At 48.9% G+C, this 22,395-nt stretch overlaps 1 protein-coding gene across 4 annotated transcripts in view; it reads left to right on the top strand.

Moving 5' to 3' along the window:
* Hif3a (hypoxia inducible factor 3 subunit alpha) overlaps positions 1–22,395 on the top strand; it is a 35,195-nt gene that overhangs the window by 5,421 nt on the left and 7,379 nt on the right. The window contains exons 1-13 of one of the 4 annotated variants that reach the window (XM_017795413.2): positions 634–871; positions 1,035–1,225; positions 3,263–3,408; positions 7,111–7,195; positions 7,633–7,745; positions 8,124–8,332; positions 9,940–10,046; positions 10,317–10,464; positions 14,288–14,400; positions 15,426–15,616; positions 17,738–17,842; positions 18,784–19,058; positions 21,198–21,309. In XM_017795413.2, coding sequence (XP_017650902.1) covers positions 852–871; positions 1,035–1,225; positions 3,263–3,408; positions 7,111–7,195; positions 7,633–7,745; positions 8,124–8,332; positions 9,940–10,046; positions 10,317–10,464; positions 14,288–14,400; positions 15,426–15,616; positions 17,738–17,842; positions 18,784–19,058; positions 21,198–21,309 — 1,815 coding nt within the window. In that variant the 5' untranslated portion in view covers positions 634–851. Of the gene's footprint in view, positions 1–633; positions 872–1,034; positions 1,226–3,262; positions 3,409–7,110; positions 7,196–7,632; positions 7,746–8,123; positions 8,333–9,939; positions 10,047–10,316; positions 10,465–14,287; positions 14,401–15,425; positions 15,617–17,737; positions 17,843–18,783; positions 19,059–21,197; positions 21,310–22,395 lie in introns of those variants that run through there. The other 3 variants (XM_008821929.3, XM_017795421.1, XM_008821932.3) reach the window with 3 other exon arrangements.

Raw genomic sequence — 22,395 nt, 5'->3', positions numbered from 1 at the left:
ATGACACTGGTGCACTTACACACAGGCAAAATACACACATAAAATAAAAATAAATAAATGAGCTGGGCGTGGTGGCGCAGCCTGGTCTACATAGTGAGTTCCAGGACAGCTGGGGCTACAGGGAGACCCCGTCTCAAAAAGACCAAAAAAATAAAAAAATAAAAAATAAAATAAATTAATATTAAAGAAAAAAATTGTGAGAGTCAGATTGGTGTTCACATCCTGATTTCCATGTTTTGGGCAAGCACCTCAGCTTGCTTTTCTGACCAAAGGAGATAATGTTATATAATATTATAAACCCTCCTCTCTGGTTGTCTAAGCTTTGAGTGGACTTGACATTTGGCACTGGAACTGACATAATAGTAAAATGGATAACTCATAGATACTAATATTTCTGACAAAGTTCTCACACAGACACACCAGCCCCACTGGGAAAAGTCAAGCATTTGAAGTGGATTAAAGAGCTGAGGTGCTGGGCAGAAGGCAAGAGTGGGTTTGCTGTGTCACCCTGGTGGGGCCCTGCCCCTCTGTAGGCCCCTTTGGTGTGTCGTTAGACTCTGAGATATCTATGTTCCAAGTCTGTGCCGGCTGAGGAGGAAAACGGGTAGGGAAGGGGGCTCTGGGAGGCCGAAGGGCAAAGGGGCCTGGGAGGCTGCAGGCTCTCCGTGAACCATCCCTCCTCTGGACTTGGGCCAGCTCCACCAGCCCCCTCCCACCGGGAGGCCTCCCTGTCCTCCAGGCGTCCCCTAGCTCGGGAACCAAGCTGCAGATAAGTCAGAGAGGGGGCAGAGCAGCCTGAGGCACACATCCTGGGAGAGAAGCAGAGAGCAATACGCCGCAGGGAGGGCATCATGGAGTGGCATCAGGACAGGTAAACTCTGGGGCAAGGCGGGACCCCAGCGGATAAGCTTCCAGGCCCCGGGAAGCCTCCGGGACCACACAGTGAGACCTAGGAGCTAAATGGAAGCATCCCACGCGGGACCTGTCCTGTGCGATTTCCTCTCGTGAATGCTCCCTCCCCCCTACATCCACAGGTCGAGCACCGAGCTGCGAAAGGAGAAGTCCCGGGATGCGGCGCGCAGCCGGCGCAGCCAGGAGACCGAGGTGCTGTACCAGCTGGCGCACACGCTGCCCTTCGCGCGCGGTGTCAGCGCGCACCTGGACAAGGCCTCCATCATGCGCCTCACCATCAGCTACCTGCGCATGCACCGCCTCTGCACGGCAGGTGAGCCCCGCGCCCCGAACACCCCTCCCTAGGAAGATGCCGCCCTCTCAGGAGGGAGGCCCAGCCTCAGGGAAGTCTTTCCCGGCTAAACACTGGAATCCACTCTGAGCGAGAACCCGCTCCCTCTAGCGCTGGACCAATCGGAGCCCAGTGTTCAGGACGGCTCCTCCCCTTGGCCATCAAACCTTTGTGAGACCCCCAAGATTTAAGTGTGCCGTTGGACGTCCCAGCCCTTAGAATTCTTAAGTGAGACCAGCTTGCTTAGCTCTTCCAGAGGCCTTTTTAACCTGTAGGCATGGTTCTTGAGGACACCAGTCTCTGCCTCCTTATTTATGTGTTTGTTTTTTGCTTGGCTGGAATTGAACCCAGATCCAAGGGGCATGGTACCCAAATACTCCACCACTGAACCACATCCCCAGCCCCTCACTGGGAGATTCTAGGCAGGTGCTCTACCACTGAGCCATGCCCAAGCCCCTCACTGGGGGACTCTAGGCAGGTGCTCTGCCACTGAGCCACACCCCCAGCCCCTCACTGGGGAATTCTGGATTCTAAGCAGGTATGCCACCAGTAAGCCATACTCCCAGCCCTCTTTTTACTGTCTCTTCTGATCCAGGGTCTCACTAAGTTGCCCAGGCTGGTTTTGAAATTCCTTGGTAGGCCAGGCAGGCTTTGATCTTCCAGCCTCAGCTTCCCATAGCCGCCAACTCCCAGGAGTCTCCACAGCCCGATTTTTATTTTGTTTATGAATTTTATTTTATTTTGTTTTGTGAGACAGCATTTCCCTGAAGCCTCAGTTGGTCTGGAACTCGCTGCATAGACCAGGCTGGCCTCGATCTCACAGAGATTCATCTGCTTTTGCTTCCTCAGTGCTGGGATTAAAGGGGTGTGTCACCATGCCCTGCTCTATTTTAAAATTTTTCTCGACTTTCTGTATCTCCCTTCTCTAGAACCATTGGTTGTCCTCCTAAGAGCCACTCAGAATGCAGTTTCACTTTGCAGAAGGCTTTCTCTTCCCCCCCACCCCCACCTTGGAATCCTAGGAATTTGAAAAGTTTTCATTATGAGGCTCTGCCCATTGAACTCTCTTGCCCTCATTGAATTCTGGGGGAGACTTTGCCCTTTTAAAATTCTGTCAGTTGTCCTCTGACCTTCACATGCACACACACACACACACACACAATTAAAAAATAAATAAATAGTAAGAGAATCCTGTCTTCTGGGATTCCCTGTTTTGTTTTAGAATTCTGGCCATCTCAACGGCCATACCTTCCCCCCAAGAATTCTAGGAAACCTGTCCACAACTCTAGAATTCCAACTGCCCCCAGGCTCCTTGAATTTCATCTCTTTTTTTTTTCAAATTATCATGCTATCTACTGTGCATGGTTGTGAAGTGTAGATATAACTTATCTGAAAGAACTTAAAGGTAAGACTGGAGAGATGGCTCAGTGGATAATAGCACTTGCTGCTCTTGCAGAGGACCCAGGTTTAGTTTCCAGCATCTACAACTGCCTATAACTCCAGCTCCAAGAGGATCTGACACCCTCTTCTGGCCTCTGTAGGCAACACACTCATGAGCATATACCTACACACAGACACACAGACACACAGACAGACAGACAGACACACACACACACACACACAATTAAAAAATAAATAAATAGTAAGAGAATCCTGTCTTCTGGGATTCCCTGTTTTGTTTTAGAATTCTGGCCATCTCAACGGCCATACCTTCCCCCCAAGAATTCTAGGAAACCTGTCCACAACTCTAGAATTCCAACTGCCCCCAGGCTCCTTGAATTTCATCTCATGAGTGTTCAGTTTTAGAATCTTGTGAGAATACCCTTCCACACCCCCCCACCCCCCCAGACCATAATCCTGGTTCCAAAGCTTGGTGGTTCTGCCTTCTCCCTAGGCTGTGTGTGCCCACTCACTTGGGCACTCCTACTAGGCCCTCTGAGTGAGGAAGGATGGAGGGAGGCCAGCTAGGATGGGTCTGAGACTGACTACAGCTGCCCCATTCCCCTATCCGGGTACCAGGGGAATGGAACCAGGTGGGAACAGGGGGAGAGCCACTGGACGCCTGCTACCTGAAGGCCCTCGAGGGCTTCGTCATGGTGCTCACCGCCGAGGGAGACATGGCTTACCTGTCGGAAAATGTCAGCAAGCACCTGGGCCTCAGTCAGGTGAGCTGCCTGCTCTGTTGCCTGGCCCCCTGCTGATGCTGCTGGGGGGTCTCAGTTGCCCTTGCAACCTTAGCTCTCTGCCTTTATGAGACTCCACAGTGCAGAGGAGAAAAGGGGATGTTACTAGACAGCAAGACACAGAATAGGCAGAGCTGAGATGGGATGGCCTAGAGATATAGAAAATGGAGAGCAGGGACCTGAACTAACCTGGGAGGAGATGAAATTGTGGGATTCTTAGAGGAAGGAATATCTGAGCTAAGACACAGAATAGGCAGAGCTGAGATGGGATGGCCTAGAGATATAGAAAATGGAGAGCAGGGACCTGAACTAACCTGGGAGGAGATGAAATTGTGGGATTCTTAGAGGAAGGAATATCTGAGCTAAGACCTGAATAAGTTAGCCAGGCAAAGGGATATGAGAATTGGGGGAGGGGGTGGGCAGTGAAGATTGGGAAGTTACGTGGTATTATTACTAGGCCATGCAAAGGCCCAGAGGTGATATAAAATGGAGAATTTTGGAGAAATTATCATGTTGATTAATGGACAAGGTGCAATGGAATAACCTGGGGGGGGGGCTGGAACACACAACAGAGAGCTCAACAGGGGCTGGGTAATGTGTCCAAATTAAGTTGTTTGGAGGGCCCCCAGGGAACCATAGAAGGATATGAAGCAGGGGACAGGTGCTAAAGTAGAGTCATGTTTACATTTTAGGAAGGGAATAGAGTTGGAAGGAAGATTGACCAGGAGAGAATACAAATCTCAGATGGAGAAGAGGAGCCAGGCATCCTGTGGGGTTGTAGAACTAGAAAGAAAACATTTTGGAAATAGAACTAATTTTAATTCATCTTTAGAGAAAGCTCTGTGTGAGAAAATTCTCATTCTTTCTCTTCTTTAAAAAATATTTTATGGGCTGGAGAGATGGCTCAGCAATTAAGAGTATGGGCTGCTCGTGCAGATGAAGCAGGTTTGATTCCCAGCACCCACATGACAGCTAACAACCGTCTGTAAACTCCAGTTCCAGGGGATCTGAAGCCCTCTTCCATGGGCACTGTACAACATGGGTACACTTACACACATGCAGTCAATACACTCATACACATAAGAAAAAATAAAAATATTAAATTTTTTTATTTACTATTTTTACTTTATGTGAATAGTGTATTGCCTGCCTGTAAGTAGGTTCACCTATGTCATGCAGTGCCCTTGGAGGTCAGAAGAGGGCATTGGAGTCCCTGGAACTGGAGCTACAGATAATTGTTAGCCATCATGTGGGTGCTAGGAATTGAACCCATGTCCTCTGCAAGAGCAACAGCTCATGCTCTTATCTGCTGAGCCATCTCTCCAGCCCCCTCTTTCTCTTTTGCATAAATGACTGTATATTTGACCTCTGTTCCTGTTCCCGGCCAGATAACCCCACTTCTGGTACCAATTTCTCTGTGTGCATGACTTAGACAAATCTTAGACTTAGACAAGTTACTGTTCCAAAGGCCCAAGTTAGGGAGTGGCAGAGCAGGCCTTCAACCCTAGCTAACAAGAGATCCTGTTGGAGGATTAGTGTGATATCCAGACACCATTGGAAATGAAGCCGCTCTGGGTCCCTTTCATCTGTGTCCCCTCCTGCCAGTACAAGTGTCACTTACTAAACTGAAACAAGTATCAGAATTTGTGGTCTGCCCGACAGGTGTGACTCACCTCAGGGCTTTTGCATCTGTGACCCTTGTTTTTATTTTTTATTATTTTTAAAATATGTTTTTATGTAGCCACACATGGTGGCACCATGCCTTTAATCCCAGCACTTGGGAGGCAGAATCAGGTGGCTCTCTGTGAGTTCAAGACCAGCCTGGTCTACATAATGAGTTCTAGGTTACCTGGAGCTACAGGGAGACCCTGTCACAAACCCTTCTGCAAATATGTGTGTGTGTGAGTGTGTGTGTGTGTGTGTGTGTGTGTGTGTGTGTCTGCTTGAATGTATGCATGTGCACCACATGTGTGCAGGTGCCCTTTGAGGCCAGAAGAGGGCATCATACCTTCTGGAATTGTAGTTTGAGATGGTTGTGAGCTGCTTGATGTGCGTATTGGGACTGAACCCCTGAAGTCCTCTGCAACAGCTCTTAAGCACTGAGCCATTTCTTCATCCCTTTTTTTAAATTAAAAATTATTTTATTTTATTTTATTTTATTTTTGGTCTTTTTGAGACAGGGTCTCCCTGTAGCCCCAGCTGTCCTGGAACTCACTATGTAGACCAGGCTGGCCTTGAACTCACAGAGATCCGCCTGCTTCTGCCTCCCAAGTGCTGGGATTAAAGGTGTGTACTATAACACCCGGCCCCCCAAATTTTATTTTTATATTATTTAATGTGTTTGAGTGTATTGCCTGAATGTAGGTAAGTGCACTTGTATCATGAAATGCCCATGGAGGCCAGAAGATGGTGTCAGATCCCTTGGAACGGAAGTTATGGACAGTTGTTAGCCGCCATGTGGGTGCTGGGAACCGAACCCAGGTCCTCTGTAAGAGCAGCCAGTGCTCTTTTTTTTCTTCAATATTTTATTTATTATTTTAAAAAATTTTATGTGTATGAGTGTTATGCCTGCATGTAGGTAAGTGCACCTGTGTCATGCAATGCCTGCGGAGGACAGAAGAGGCTGTCGGATCCCCTGGAACTGGAGTTATGAACAGTTGTTAGCTGCCATGTTGGTGCTGGGATTCGAACCTGGGTCTTCTGCAAGAACAGTAGGTGTTCTTAACCACTGAGCCATCACTCCATCCCTCTTTTAAATTTTTTTTTTTTTGTCTTTTTGAGACAGGGTCTCCCTGTAGCCCCAGCTGGCCTGGAACTTGCTATGCAGACCAGGCTGGCTTGGAACTCACAGAGATCCACTTGCCCCTGCCTCCCAAGTGCTGGGATTAAAGGCCTGTGCCACCATGCTTGGCCGTCTTTTTAAATTTTTTTTGACAGTGTCTCACATTGTAGTTCTGGATGACCTGGAACTCACTATGTAGACCAGACTGGCCTCGAACTCACAGAGATTCACCTGCCTCTGCCTCCTGAGTTCTGGGATTAAAGGTATACACCACCAATCTCTATGTGACTCTAGAATGTTGTTACTCTAAGGTGCCACAAAGTCACCTCACTTCCTTTGTTGAACTTTTTTTTTTTCTTTTGAGATTGGGTCCCATGTAGCCCAGGCTGGCCTCAAGCTCACTATGTAGCCAAGGATGACCTTGAACTTCTGCTCCTCCTGCCTTTGCCTCCCTGTTTTTGGGATAAAGACACTCACCCTTTATGCCATGTCTGGTATTGAACCCAGGACCTGGGACACAGTAGACAAGCACTCTACCATCTCAGTCACATCTCCAGCCCAACATTTCTCTAAAATATCACTTTGGCCACTGCCTCATCATGTGACCATACCTAGCTGCCACACACAGCCACATACATCATTCAGTAAGCTCTGAAAAGCTGCAATCCATCTGTGAACTGTCCCAGTCATCTAGAAGGGATCCTGGTATAGTTAGGTGCTGCATAAATGGTTGCTGAATGAATGGATGGATGGATGAATGAATGAATCAATGAATGAGGAGACTGGTGAAGTCATCCAGACTCATGAATTGGGGCAGGAATAATGAGAGGAAGGAGGAGCCAGGCCAGGGCTTCTGCTAAGCATGTCTTCCCTCCACTGCACACGGTATCCCTCCCTTGCAGCTGGAACTCATCGGACACAATATCTTTGATTTCATCCATCCCTGCGATCAAGAAGAACTCCAGGATGCACTGACACCTAGGCCAAGTGAGTGCCCTTCAAGTTCTGACCCTACCTTACAGGATAGGAAATTGAGGCATATCCTCCCACCCCAATTCCCAGAACACTTGAATAGAGAAAACTGAAGGGACAGATGTCTCTGCCCTGCTGGGGGGAGGGGTTCCCAGTCCTCGGTTCCAGGTATCAACTTTGGGAATAAGACCGGAGAGATTTTAAGATTTTATTAATATTTTATTATGTTTATATATGTGTATATGCATGTGAGTGCAGTACCCTCAGAGGCCAAAAGAGGGCATTGGATCCCTGGAGGTGGAGTTACAGGTAGTTGTGAGCTGCCTCATGTGGGTACTGGGATCCGAACTCAGATCTTCTGTGAGAGTAGTATATACTCTTAACTGTTGAGCCATCTCTGAGGCTAGGGAGGCCAGCTTAGTGACCTGGACCCTCTTGGTACCCACCCCCAGGCCTGTCCAAGAAGAAGCTGGAGGCCCCAACAGAACGCCACTTTTCCTTGCGCATGAAGAGCACACTCACCAGCAGGGGGCGAACACTCAACCTCAAAGCTGCCACATGGAAGGTGGGCAGGGCCTGACTTGGTGGGTGGGGCCTGCTAGGGTGGGCCTGGTCCCCTAAATCTCATTTTTTGTTGGAGTTCTGTCTCCCTGGCTCAGAAGCCCATGGAGCTCCTTCACACTGGATCTAATATGATCATAGGGCATCTAGGAGGTTGAATGTCCCTGAGCCAGGGGTTGGGGGCATCCTCAGCCCCCTGAGCTTGGAGTCTCCAAGTTTCCTGAGGTTAGAATGAAGGTCCTCAAAGCTCCCCATATTGACTTTCTAAAGTCACCAGTGATCTTTTCTCCCCAGTCCCATATGGGGCTCAGACACAGGCCTGCCAGCCCCTTGGTAGCCATATGACAAGATGCTTGCTCACACATCCCCACTTCACCCAAAGGTGCTGCGGTGCTCTGGACATTTGAGGGCCTATAAGCCCCCTGCACAGACATCCCCTGAGGGAAGCCCTTGTCCAGAGCCTCCCCTACAATGTCTGGTGCTCATCTGTGAAGCCATCCCCCATCCTGCCAGTCTGGAGCCCCCTCTGGGAAGGGGAGCCTTTCTCAGCCGCCACAGCCTGGACATGAAGTTCACATACTGTGATGAGAGGTGGGTGATCACCATCTCCCTCTCATACTTTCTGCCCACTCTCACTCTTTCTGCCCACACTCTCTCTCTCTCTCTCTCTCTCTCTCTCTCTCTCTCTCTCTCTCCCCCCCCATTCTCACCCCCCTCTGTGTCTTTCTGTAGCTGCTTCTGTTGCTTCTACCTCTACCTCTTCCTCCTCCTCATCTTCCTCCTCTTCCCCCTCCTCCAACATTTGAGATGGTCTCACATAGCACATACCTGCTTTAAACTCTATATTGCCAAGGATGGCCTTGAACTTCTGATCCTCCTGCCTCCACCTCCTGAGTACTGGGATTACAGGTGGGTACCGCCATGTCAGGTTTTCTGCAGTGCTGGGGATGGAAACCAAGGCCTGTGTGTGCTAGGCAAGTGCTGTACCCGCTGAGCTACATGCTAAGAAGCAGTTGACTCGAGGTTCAGATTTCATGGGTTTCCATCCTGCTGTGTGTCATTGGCCAAGCTACTTAACCTCTCCTTGTCTCAGTTTCCTCAACTGTCATGTGGGTCGACAGCCCCCGTTAATTGTTCTCTGTACTCCTTGCATTGCCCAGGGCAGAGCACAGTGAAGTGTCTCACTTTCAGTCTGTACCTTTGATGATCATTCTTTCTCTTCCTTCTTTTCATGATGTATTGCTCCTGTTTTCACATATGTTCTTTCTTTTCTCTGCATTTTTCCACCCTCTCCCCACCCCATATTAATTTTTTTCCATTCATTTATTTATTTCCTTATTTATTTTTGTGGTGTTAAGGAGGAAATCCAAGGCTTTGCACATGCTGGGCAGGTGCTCTGCCACTAAGCCATGCCCCAAACCCCTCACTGGGGGATTCTAGGCAGGTGCTCTACCACTGAGCCACGCCCCAAACCCCTCACTGGGGGATTCTAGGCAGGTCGTCTGCCACTGAGCCACGCCCCAAACCCCGCACTGGGGGATTCTAGGCAGGTCGTCTGCCACTGAGCCACGCCCCAAACCCCGCACTGGGGGATTCTAGGCAGGTCGTCTGCCACTGAGCCACGCCCCAAACCCCGCACTGGGGGATTCTAGGCAGGTCGTCTGCCACTGAGCCACGCCCCAAACCCCGCACTGGGGGATTCTAGGCAGGTCGTCTGCCACTGAGCCACGCCCCAAACCCCGCACTGGGGGATTCTAGGCAGGTCGTCTGCCACTGAGCCACGCCCCAAACCCCGCACTGGGGGATTCTAGGCAGGTCGTCTGCCACTGAGCCACGCCCCCAACCCCTCACTGGGGGATTCTAGGCAGGTGCTCTGCCACTGAGCCATGCCCCCAGCCCCTCACTGGGGGATTCAAAGCAGTTGCTCTGCCACTGAGCCATGCCCCTAGTCCTTGTTTTTATTTTTATACGACTTTGCTGTATTCCAGGCTTCAAACTCACAATACTTCAAATTCACAATACTTCATCCTACTGAGAGCTGATTAGAGGTTGTGAGCCAGCATGCCTTTCCTGTTTATTCCTTCCCACACCACTTTCATTCTGCCACTACCCTGTCTCTCATCTTGCTGGCGTTGTCTGTGACCCCTACCCCTTCTGTCTATCTGGACCTTGATCAATCCGCCTCTGTCTCACCCCAGGATCGCAGAGGTTGCTGGCTACAGCCCTGATGACCTGATTGGCTGTTCCGCCTATGAGTACATCCACGTGCTGGACTCGGATGCAGTCAGCAGGAGTATCCACACTTGTATGTGACCACTATGTCCCAGACTGGAGCCAGCTGCCCTGTGGCCCCAGCAGACAGCAGCCCCAACTCTCCATCCTCAGTCTCCTCAAGAGAAGGCTCAGGGCTTTGTGGGACTCCTGCTTTCCTCTGATCCCTTAACCCCTCGGCCTTTGCACAATCCAAAGAATTTTTCTCCTTCTGTGCCACTTGGCACCTAATTCTGGCCCCCAGAGCCTTCTGTCCCCAGGTACTCCTGCTGTGGCCCTGATCCTTACCCTCCCCTCTCCCCAGTATTGAGCAAGGGCCAGGCAGTAACCGGGCAGTATCGCTTCCTGGCCCGGACCGGAGGCTACCTGTGGACCCAGACCCAGGCCACAGTGGTATCAGGAGGCCGGGGCCCGCATTCAGAGAGTATCATCTGTGTCCACTTCCTGATCAGGTGAGGGATGTTTAAGTGACTTTATGCATGCGGCTAGTCTGTGTGTGTGTGTATGTGTGTGTGTGTGTGTGTGTGTGTGTGTGCGTGCGCGTGCGTGTGTGTTGTGCACAGGCATACATGTGTATTGTTGTTTGGAGAACTATGTACACACACCTATATGTGGAACACATGTGGCCATGTGAATGCACATGTGTGTCTACATATGTATGTGTGTGCACATGTGTATACTGTTGTGGAAGAATTTTTTGCTAATTTATTTGGGAGATAGGGCCTTACCATACAGTCCTGGCTGGCCTGTAACACTATATAGACCAGGCTGGCCTCAAACTCAGAGCTCCACCTGCCTCTGCCTCCCAAGTACTGGCATCAAAAGCATGCATTACCACACCTAGACATTGTTGGTTTTTTGAGACAAGGTCTCATGCGGTCCAGGCTGGCCTCAAACTCCCTTTGCCTCCAAGGATGACCTTGAACTCCTGATCCTCCTGCCTCTACCTCTCAAGTGCTGTAATTACTGGCACATCACACCATGCCAGGCTTGTACTGATCATTTAAACTGAAAATGATACATAGACAGGCAGGACTGTGAACTGTGGAGGTTGACAGAGGAGGATTATGAGTTCAAGGCCAGCCTGGACTACATAGTGAAGCCCTGTCTCAAAAAACTAAAATAGGGGCCTGGAGAGACGGCTCAGCAGTTAAGAACACTCGCTGCTCTTGCAGAGAACCTGGGTTCATTTCCCAGCATCTATATGGTGGTTAACAACTGCCATATTTCCAGTTCCAGGGGATCCAACACGATCTTCTGGCCTTTGAAGGCATTGCATGCACATGATGCACTTGCATATATGCAGACAAAACATTAATATACTAAAAACATGAATATACTTAAAAAAACAAAAACAAAAGTATCTAGGCATAGTGGCACATACCTTTAATCTCAGCCCTTAGGACTCAGGAGACTGAGGCAGGCAGATCTCTATGAGTTCTAGGCCAGTCAGGGCTACATAGTTGAGACCCTATCTTGTAAATAAATAAATAAAACAGTGAGGGAGAGGCTCTATATTTAACATAAGAAATGTAATGGAATCATGGGTTCTCTTTTTGGCTTAAAAAGTTCATTTTTATTTCACATATGAATGCTTGCCTACATGTATGTTTGTGTACCACCTGTGTGCCTGGTACCCTTGGAGGCCAGAAGAGGGTATTGAATCCCCTGGAATTGAAGTTACAGGAGGTTGTGAGTTGCTTGATGTGGGTGCTGGGAACTGAACCTGGATCCTCTGCAAGAGCAGTAAGTGCTCTTAACTACTGAGCCGTCTCTCCAGCTCCATCCTTTAAATTTTTTATTTTATTATTTATTATTATTATTATTGTATGTATATGTATGTGCCTGTATGCCACAGCACATGTATGGAGGTCAGAGGACAATTTTGTGGAGTCAGTTCTCTCCTTCTGGCTTTCCATGTGACCTGGGGTTTGAACTCACATCTCCAGGCTTGTATGGCAAGCTCTATACTTGCTGAACCAGCTCATTGGTCCCTTGCTTTTTTCGAGACAGGATCTCATCTCTGAATCCCATGCTAGCCTGGAAATCACATAGACCAGGCTGCCCTTAAAGTCACGACAGTCCTCCTGCCTCATTCTCCCTGGTCCTGGAGTTACAAGTGTGACCCACCAGGCCCAGCCCAATAGCTGCTTTTTACTGCTGACTAGTGTTCATTGTAATATGAATGGACTGAAGTTTATTTAGCCATGTACCAGCTGGAAGACTTTGGGCTGTTTCCTATTTTGGGGATAATGCAAATAGTTACTGTAATCATTCTCATGCAGGATTTTGTGAGAGCACACGTTTTCATTTCTCTTGGGTAAACATCTAGGAGTAGACTGCATGGGTCATATGGTTCAGTGTATATTTATCCTTCAAAGGAGCTGCCAAACTGCTCTCCACAGTGAGTGCACCATTTGCATTCCCATCAGCAGCGTGTGAGAATCCAGGTTGTTCACAGACTTGCCAACATGTCATTTACTATGTATTATTTTTGTGTTTTTAAAATATTATTGATTGTATCTGAGTGTTTTGCCTAGATGTATGTAAATGCACCACATGCATGCAGTGCATACCAAGGCCAGAAGAAGGCATTGTTTTCCCTGGAACTGGAATTCCAGAAGTTGTTAGCTGCTATGTAGGTGCTGGGAACTGAACCTGGGCCCTCTTCAAGAGCAGCAAGTGCTCTTAACCACTGAGCCATCTCTCCAGCCCATATTTTTGTTTTAATTTTAGTAATTCAAATAGGTTGCAGTGGTAAAATTTGGAGTGGAGCACCTGCCTAGAATCCCCCAGTGAAGGGATGGGAATGAGGCTCAGTGGTGGAGCATCTGCCTAGAATCTCCCAGTGAGGGGCTGGGGGTGTTGTTCAGTGGTAGAGGACTTGTCTATAATCCACCTGTCCAGAGAGATTCGGCTACAAGTTTAAGGTCACACAGCTCAAAAGGGCCAAGCTGGGATTTGAACCCAAGCTACTGGCTGCTGATTCTTTGCTGTCAACCTCTATGTAGTAAAGCTTATCTGAGAGGTGTTTGTGAAAGGAACAAATGAGTGAGCTCCGTGTGGCCTGTGTGCATATATAGGACACCAAGTGCATGGAGGTTCTGTGCATGTTCTTTTTCTACATACTTGCATGTATACAAGCATTCTTCTGTGTCTGTGCCTGTGTGTACCAAGTGTGTGTCTGCAATTATGTGTCTTTCAAAGGGATAAGGGTAGCTGTGGTTCAGTCTAAATTGGGATGTCTGCAGACAAGTTTAGTGAGGTTAAGGAGTCATAACTTCTCAAAAAACTGTTGGGAACATCAGACCCCACCCTCACCCCCCACCCCCACATTCTGCCCTCTAGGATGCTGATGTTAATGAGACGCAAATGAATGCATGGTTCTCAACCCTACACCACCCGCTCAAAGTCACTTTACCCAGCCAGCATTTGGGTTGTCTCTACAGCTAGAGACTGTGGGATGGGAGGTGTGGGGGCCATAAGGATATATTTATAAACCTGTTCCCTTGAGGATGAAAATGGCTATGAATAGAAACTTCCTAAATAAATGCTTGTTCACTGAAATATAGCTCTATGAATTTCTCATATTTGGAAATGTAATAAAGAATATACTTTTTTTAGGCTTTTTTTTTCTTTTAAGTCTTTCTGAAACAGGGTCTTACATACTGGGTTCAATTCCCAGCATGCAAACAAACAAAAAAAGCCAAAGCAATCCATAAATAATAATAGTTGAGTATCCCATATCCTAAATGCTTGGGACTGAAAGCATTTCTGAGGGCTAGGGTACATGTAGCTCAGTTGATACTTTCCTAGCATGCATGAAGTCCTGGGTTCGATCCCCAGCACAATATAAACCAGGCATGTGGTGGCATATGCCTGTAATCCCAGCACTTGGGAGGCAGAGGCAGGCAGATCTCTGGGAGTTCGAAGTCAGCCTGGTCTATGTATCGAGTTCCAGGCCAGCTGGGGCTACGGGGAGACCCTGTCTCAAAAAGACAAAAAACAAAAACAAAAACAAAAACAGAACGAAATTCAAGGTCATCCTTTGCTACATAGTGAGTTTGAGACCAGCCTAGGCTATGTGAGATTTACATCAAAACAAACAAAAATCCTGGTAAGAAACCAGTGTGAGAAATTATCTTCTGACAGATGCCCTTCAGCTCCTGGGTGGGATGTGGGACGGCCTCAGTAGTGACAACATTGGAAGCAGTTGCCCAAGGGGGCCGCTGAGGACCCTCTGATGCCCACTTTCCTTCCTGCCTTATTCCCCAGCCGGGTAGAAGAGACTGGAGTGGTGCTGTCCCTGGAACAAACAGAGCGACATTCTCGCAGACCCCCTCCACGGGGCACCTCCTGGCAGAAGGATTCCCCTGGTAGCAGTCTCGGTAAGGAACAAGACCATTGTGTCCCCAGGACTCTTGGAAGAAAGCTCAAGAAAGACCCTTCATATGACTCACCAGACCCTATGGGACCTGCCTGCTGCTCTCTGCCCTTGTCAGACACCCGCCAAACCACGCTGGCTCTCCCTAAAGCTCTTAGGACAGGCACAATGTTCTCTTTCAGTGCCTTTGCACATGCTATTGCCTCTACTCAGAATGCTTTTTCCTCTAGTGCTCCCTCATGCCCATGAGTGCAAGGGGATTGCTTCAGTCTCTGGTCACCTTCTGCTCTGAATCTTAGAATGACTCCCTATTATCCACACTTCTACATCCCCACCCTTTGATTTCTAGTAATCTTTTAAAAAATATTTTATTATTTTTATTTTATGTGTATGCGTGTATTGCCTGCATGTGTGTAAGTGCACCCATGTCATGCAATGCCCGAAGAGGTCAGAAGATGGCATCAGGTCCCCTAGAACTGGAGCTAAAGATGGTTGTTACCCACCGTGTGGGTGCTGGAAATTGAACCCAAGTCCTCGATTTCTAGTAATCTTGAACCTCCTGGCTCTACTCAGCCTTTTCTTTCTCTTCCACACCCAAAATGAGCTACCTTCCTTGTTTGTACTTCAAGGGACTCACTTTTTCCCCCACTGTTGTCAGCAGCCAGTGCCCCTGGGTGTGAGGTGAAAGGGTTAATGTTTTCCTTTCTCTGGTTCAGAGCTGACTGTTGACCTTCAGGGATCTTAAGACCTCCTCCTTGGGGGTCTCAGGCCAGTCCTAACACATAAGAGCTGAGTGTTCAAATGCTGTTTGGGGCCACTGGGTTCTTCCCCAAGGACCCTCCAGGGCCTCCCAGCACCCTGGCCACTGAAATGGCCAGTACAAGAGGCCTCAGCCCCTTCTTCCCAGCAAGTGAGGACATTAGCCACCCTGATGTGTCATTGAAGATATCATTCCCTGGGCTTGATGCGGCAGGGCAGGGTCTGGCCCTCCACTCTCTGTGACCATTTTGTGTCCTATCCATCCTGCAGACCCTCCTGGTTCCCGGATCTTGGCTTTCCTGCACCCGCCAGCCCTGAATGAGGCTACCCTGGCTGCTGACCCTCGCCGTTTCTGTAGCCCAGATCTGCGCCACCTCATGGCACCCATCCTGGATGGGCCTCCAGTAGCTGCCACCCCCAGCACCCCACAGGCTGCACGGCGACCCCAAAGTCCTCTTCCGGTAAACAGTCTCACTTCACTGACCCCCAGAGCCTGTGCTGTTTGGACCTCTGGCTGAAGCCTTGCTGCTTTTTGAGCCTCAGTTTCTCCATCTGAGGGATGAGATGGGGTTCCTTTAAGACCTAAGTGTTCAGCTGGAAATGGTGTACGTCTTTAATCCCAGAATTTGGGAGGCAGAAGCTAATCTCTGTGAAACTCAGGCCAGTCTGGTCTACATAGCAAGTTCTAGGCCAGCTGTGCTACAGGGAGACCCTGTCTCAAAAAACAAAAACAAAACAAAATGAAACAAAAAATAAAAAAGACCCAGATTTCAGGGGCGAGAGAGATGGCTCAGCAATTAAGAGCACTGGCTGCTCTTCCAGGGGAGCTGGGTTTAGTTCCCAGAACCCACATGGCAGCTTACAACTGTCCACAACTCCGGTTCCAGGGAATCTAATGCCCTCTTCTGGCCTCTGTGAACATTGCATGCATGGGTGCACTTACATACATGTTTACATACACATAAAATAAATAGGGGCTGGAGAGATGACTCAGCAGTTAAGAACAATAACTGTTCTTGCAGAAAACCTGGGTTCGAATCCCAGTATCCACATGGCAGCTAACAACTGTCTGTAACTCCTGTTCCAGGGGATCGGACAGCCTCTTCTGTCCTCCACGGGCATTGCATGACACGGGTGCACTTACCTACATGCAGACATAGCACTCATATACATAAAATAAAAATAATAAAACATTAAAAAATAAAATAAATAAATAAAAATTTAAAAACCTAGATTTCAAGCTAGGTGTGGTAGCACACACTTGTGATCCCAGCACTTGGGAAACTGAGGCAGGAGGATTGAATTTAAGGCCAGCCTGGGCTACACATCAAGACCTTGTCTCAGACCCTAGACCACATACACATAAATCAAAGATCCAATGCTTGGAGGTGCACATCTGTTATCTTGACACTCAGGAGGCTGAAGCAGGAAGAGCTCAAGGTCAGCCTCAGCTATATGAGTTGAGTTCCAGGCCAGCCTGGGTATGAGACCCTGTTATAGTTTCATTTCTGTTGTTGTGATAAAAGATCCTGACAAAGGGGCCTGGAGAGATGACTCAGCAGTTAAGGCCATTTGTTGTTCTGGCAGAGGACCCGATTCAGTTCCCAGCACCCACATCCAGAGGCTTACAACCATCTGTAACTCCAGTTCCAGGGGATCCAGTGCCCTCCTCTGGACTCCACGGACACCTGCACTCACACATGCACATACCCCACCCCCTCCACATAATTAAATATATATACACACACACACACACGCACACACAGATACACATATCCCAACAGAAAGCAACTTAGAGGAGAAATTACTTATTTTAGCTTCCAGGTTTTAATCTATCCCTCTTGGGAAATCACAACTGGCCACCTCATATCCAGTCAAGAGCAGAGAAAAATAAATGCATGCAGCCCCTTACTTACTTGTGCTTATCTCTATCTATCCACTCTTACACAGTTCAGGACCCCTTCCCAGGGAATGATGCCACCCACAGTGTGCCTGGGTCTTCCCACATCAATTAATTAAGACGGTCCCCTACAGACATTCTCACAGGCCAACCCAACGTAAACAGTTCTTCACTGAGACTCTTCCCAGGTGACTCTAGGTTGTGTTGTTGATAATTAAAGCTGACCATCACAGACCCTGTCTCAAAAAATAATCAAACAAATAAAAATATTAAAACTAAGCATGGTGGTATAGACCTGTAATCCCAGCATTTGGGAGCTGGGGGCAGGAGAATCATAAGTTCAAAGTCATCTTATCTTTCCCTGGCATGAAAAGGGTAGTCAGTGCTCTGGGGATTGGATTATCTAGCTTTGGAGAAGGGCGGTGGGATGGATGGATGAGCCATTGCATTCATTATATAAGTGATCATACAGCTACATCTTGAATTCAGTGCCAACCTGGGCTACATGGGTCCCTGTCTCAAAACAAAAATAAGCAAACAAATAAACAAAAACTCATTTTTATTTGCTCTGGGGCCCCTTTCCAGCTCCAACTGTCTGACATTTGACCCCCACCTGCACCCTGAGCTTTTATGGCTGACATATCCTCACAGTCTCTGGCATCTCTGCTTTGTCTTCTCACAGGCTGATCTCCCAGATCAGTTGCTGGTAGGCATGGAGAATGCACACAGGCTCTCCAGTGCCCGGAAAAACCGCAAGGCTGTGGAAACCGATCTAGATACACCCCAGGTGAGGCCTGGCATGGAAAGGGTAGTTGGTGCTCTAGGGATTGGATTTGGAGAAGGGTGGTGGGATGGATGGATGAGCCATTGCATTCATTATGTAAATGATCTGGATGGATGATAGATGATATTTAAGGAAAATTACTGGATGAAAGGATGGATACTTGGATGGATGAATGCTTGGATGGGTAGACCGATGGATGCATGAAGGGATGCTTGGATGGGTAGACTGACAGGTGAATGAAGGGATGCTTGGATGGGTAGACTGACGGATGCATGAAGGGATGCTTGGGTGGATAGACTGATGGGTGCTTTGATAGGTGGACCATTGTTTTCATTGGCTAGGGGGCGGTGGGGAGACAGAATCACAGAGGGAAGAGAGAAGGAAACAGAGAAAATGACAGAGACAGTTAAGGATGGAGGGAAAGACAAGGACACAGAAAGAGAGGCACAGAGACATTCAGGAGACAAAGAGCTGAAACAGAGACATGGAGACAGACACACAGAGAGCAACAGGCAGGGGAGAGAGACAAGACAAAGAAAGAGAGACAGAAACAGAGAGAGTCAGAGACAAAGATGATGGAGAGACAGACAGACAGAAAGACATAGAGACACAGAGAGAGATACAGAGGAGAGAGAGACACAAAAACAGAAAAACCGGGGTCCACAGAGTGAGACACACAGAGACAGCATCACAAATGGTCGTTCTCATGCGTTTCACAGCTACAAGTGAATGTCGTGCAGAGTAGTGTCCTTTTGTACCCAGGCCGCCCTGGTCTTTGTGGAAGGGACTGTACCCAAGGAAAATCATTGAAGCATCTTTGGGTACTGATTACCACAAAGTCCTTATACTCATTTTCATGACAGGGCAAGAAAAGTTCAGATCCCAGGCAAACATCTCAGAGGTGTTGACATCGCTTGTTGCTAACTCCTTCCTGCTCTTTGTAGGAGGCTGATACTCTGGACTTAGAGATGCTAGCTCCCTACATCTCCATGGACGATGACTTCCAGCTCAACTCCAGTGAGCAGCTGCCTAGGGCCTACCGCCACAGACTTCCAGGGACAGCCCGCCGACCCCGTGCTCGGAGCTTCCACGGCCTGTCACCCCCAAGCCCTGAACCCTCCTTACTGCCCCGCTGGGGGAGTGACCCCCGACTGAGCTCCTCCAGCCCTTCCAGGGGGAAGCCCTCCACAACCTCCTCCATGTCTGGAACTCGGAAGAGGTGAGCCACAGTGAAAGAGGAATGCAACCCGGACATAAAGAAGGTCCTTACTCACCCTCCTATATCAGTCCCACCTTTTATGATGATTTCTCTCCCTCCACAACCCCCTCTCCAGCCAGGCCCTCCATGTCCCTGCCCAACACATGCCAAGTTTGTTCCAGCCTCTGTAGCTCTGCCCTAGCTGTCTCACTGTTTATCCAAGGATCACTCCTTGGGACATAATTACATCTGACTTAGTGACAGTTTTTGTGATAGTTAAGAAGAAATTGAGACTGAGATATAGCTCATCAGTAAAGCACTTGCCAAGAATCCCCCAGTGAGGGGCTGGGGGTGTAGCTCAGTGATAAAGCACCTGCCTAGAATCCCCCAGTGAGGGGCTGGGGTGTGGCTCGATGGTAGAGCACCTGCCTAGAATCCCCCAGTGAGGGGCTGGGGTGTGGCTCGATGGTAGAGCACCTGCCTAGAATCCCCCAGTGAGGGGCTGGGGTGTGGCTCGATGGTAGAGCACCTGCCTAGAATCCCCCAGTGAGGGGCTGGGGTGTGGCTCGATGGTAGAGCACCTGCCTAGAATCCCCCAGTGAGGGGCTGGGGTGTGGCTCGATGGTAGAGCACCTGCCTAGAATCCCCCAGTGAGGGGCTGGGGTGTGGCTCGATGGTAGAGCACCTGCCTAGAATCCCCCAGTGAGGGGCTGGGGTGTGGCTCGATGGTAGAGCACCTGCCTAGAATCCCCCAGTGAGGGGCTGGGGTGTGGCTCGATGGTAGAGCACCTGCCTAGAATCCCCCAGTGAGGGGCTGGGGTGTGGCTCGATGGTAGAGCACCTGCCTAGAATCCCCCAGTGAGGGGCTGGGGTGTGGCTCGATGGTAGAGCACCTGCCTAGAATCCCCCAGTGAGGGGCTGGGGTGTGGCTCGATGGTAGAGCACCTGCCTAGAATCCCCCAGTGAGGGGCTGGGGTGTGGCTCAGCAGTGGGGCACTTGCCTAGGAAGTGCAAAGCTCCAGGTTCTATCTGTAGCAACAAAATAAAATAAAATAAAAGTTCAAAAGAAGCTGGGTGTGGTGGTACATGCCTTTAGTCCCAGCACTTGGGAGGTACAGGCAGGTGGATCTCTGAGACTTCAAGGCCAATTTGGTCTACATAGTGAGTTCAGGCCAGCCAGGGCTACATAGTGAGACCCTGTTAGCCAAAAAAAAAAAAAAGTTGAGAAGAAAGTGCCACGATGTCTAAGACACTGTCTTAGAACTAAGTTTCCTATGACCTCTGAGAACCTGTGCAAAGATAGGGAATTGTCTGAGAAAATTCGCACGTGTACAATTTTTGTCTGTTTGATACAGAGTCTTGTTATTAGCATATAGCCCAGGCTGGCCTCAAACTTACAGGAGTCTTTCCTCTGCTGGGATTATAGGCATGCATTGCCACACCCTATTCACGCATATGGCTTTACATGTAATTTCAAAGCATCCTTGTCTCCCTTTCAAAGGTTTTAGAGTCCTTGTACTCAACTTTTTGCTTTAGCTAGCAGTCATGTGCCCGTTTAGCCTCTAGAGAAATCTCTTTTCTATCCTTATGAGGCTTTATGGATATATGGTGGCACCTCCCAAGGCTCCCATCTTGGGGATGGTTAAACAGTGGGTGCCTAATAAAGCCTTCTTAAACAAAGGAGATAGGGAATCAACGAGTACTGTGAGGAGGTGGGTGAATGGATGGATAGATAGATGGATGGACAGATGGACCAATATGAAGATGGATGGGTGGGTGGGTGGGTGGATTGGTGAATGGAAAGATCAATGGATGGGTGGATAGATGGGTGGATAGATAGGTGGGTAGGTAGGTGAATGGATTGATGGGTAGATGGAAATATCAATAGATGAATGGATAGATTGGATAGATAGATGGTGAGTGGGTAGGTAGATGAATGGATAAGTGGGTGGGTGAATGGATGGGTATGGAAACGTCAGTAGATGGATGTTGGATGGATAGACGGATGGATGGATGGATGGATGGTTGATGGGTGGATGGGTGGGTTGGTAGGCTTGTAAGTAAAAGAATAAGCAGCTGTGTGGGGAGAGCATCACTGATACAGGTGCCTACACTTGCCCAGTTTGCTGTGTTCTGAGAGACTTGTCTGTTTTTCTACAGGGCCCTGGCCCAGAGCTCAAAGGAAAAGGGGGTTGAGCTTCTGGGATTGAAACCCCCCAAACGGTCGCCCAGCCTAGAACCAGAAAACTTTCTGCTGCCTCCCCTCAGCCTGGTAGGTTTAGGGACTTGTGGGGTGTGGGGGAATTCTAGCATGTTTCAACCTCTTGTTTTCTAGATGGGAAAACCAGAGAGGGCTGGGGGCTGAAGGTACATGGAAGATCAGTGGTCCAGCCTGAGCCAGGACCTTAATTTTCCAGTTCTGCTAATGGGTATGAAAGGTGTTACAAACACATGCTAAGTGCCAAGAAAAGACATGAAGTAGGCTAAGTGGAGAGAGGCAGTTCATCAAGATGAAGTCTTTTCTGGTCACCCTCCAAAACTGGAACTTCTTTGGCCGTGGAGTACTGTACAGTTAAGAGACTAAACACTGGAGCTGGGTGTGGTGGCAAACACCTGGAAATCCAGCTCTAGAGACTCCAAGGCAGGAGGATGGGGAGCTCAGGTCTTCCTGGGTTACATAGTGAGACTCTGAATCAAAAAATAAAGCCAAAGGCTGGGCGTGGTGGCTCACGCCTTTAATCCCAGCACTCGGGAGGCAGAGGCAGGCGGATCTCTGTGAGTTCAAAGCCAGCCTGGCCTACATAGTGAGTTCCAGGCCAGCTGGGGCTAAAGGGAGACCCTTGCTCTAAAAAAAAAAAAAAAAAAAAAAAAAGCAAAAATGGACTGGAGAGATGGCTCAGTGGTTAAGAGCACTTAATGCTCTTGCAGAGGATTCAGGTTCAGTTCCCAGTGCTCACGTAGAGGCTAACAACCATCCTTAACTCCAGTTTCAGGGGATCTGATGCCCTCTTCCTGCCTCCACAGGTGTTGTATGCATGTGGTGCACTTAATACATACAAAGTGTTCATACACATAAAATAAAAATAAAATCTTTTTTTAAAAAAGCAAAAAATTAGCTGGGCATGGTGGTGGTGCACGCCTTTAGTATGGGGCGGGTCGCTTGACCCCCGGCGTGGTGTGTGCGGGCACCCTGGGGTCTCCGCCACACCTGGCTAATCCCGGCGTGAGTCTGGCTGCAGGCGATGTGGGGAGCGCGCCCGCACTCACTCTGGATGTGGCCCAGGGTCAGGTGTGCGTGCACTCTCCCGCCGTGGTTCTGGTCCCGCTGGCTAGCTAGCGGGTGGCCGGCCGCGCCGGC

This window comes from Nannospalax galili, unplaced genomic scaffold (assembly GCF_000622305.1).
Source record: "Nannospalax galili isolate Female #2095 unplaced genomic scaffold, S.galili_v1.0 scaffold432, whole genome shotgun sequence".
In the NCBI taxonomy this organism is placed as follows: Eukaryota; Metazoa; Chordata; class Mammalia; order Rodentia; family Spalacidae; genus Nannospalax; species Nannospalax galili.
This window is presented reverse-complemented; position numbering and strand designations above follow the sequence as displayed.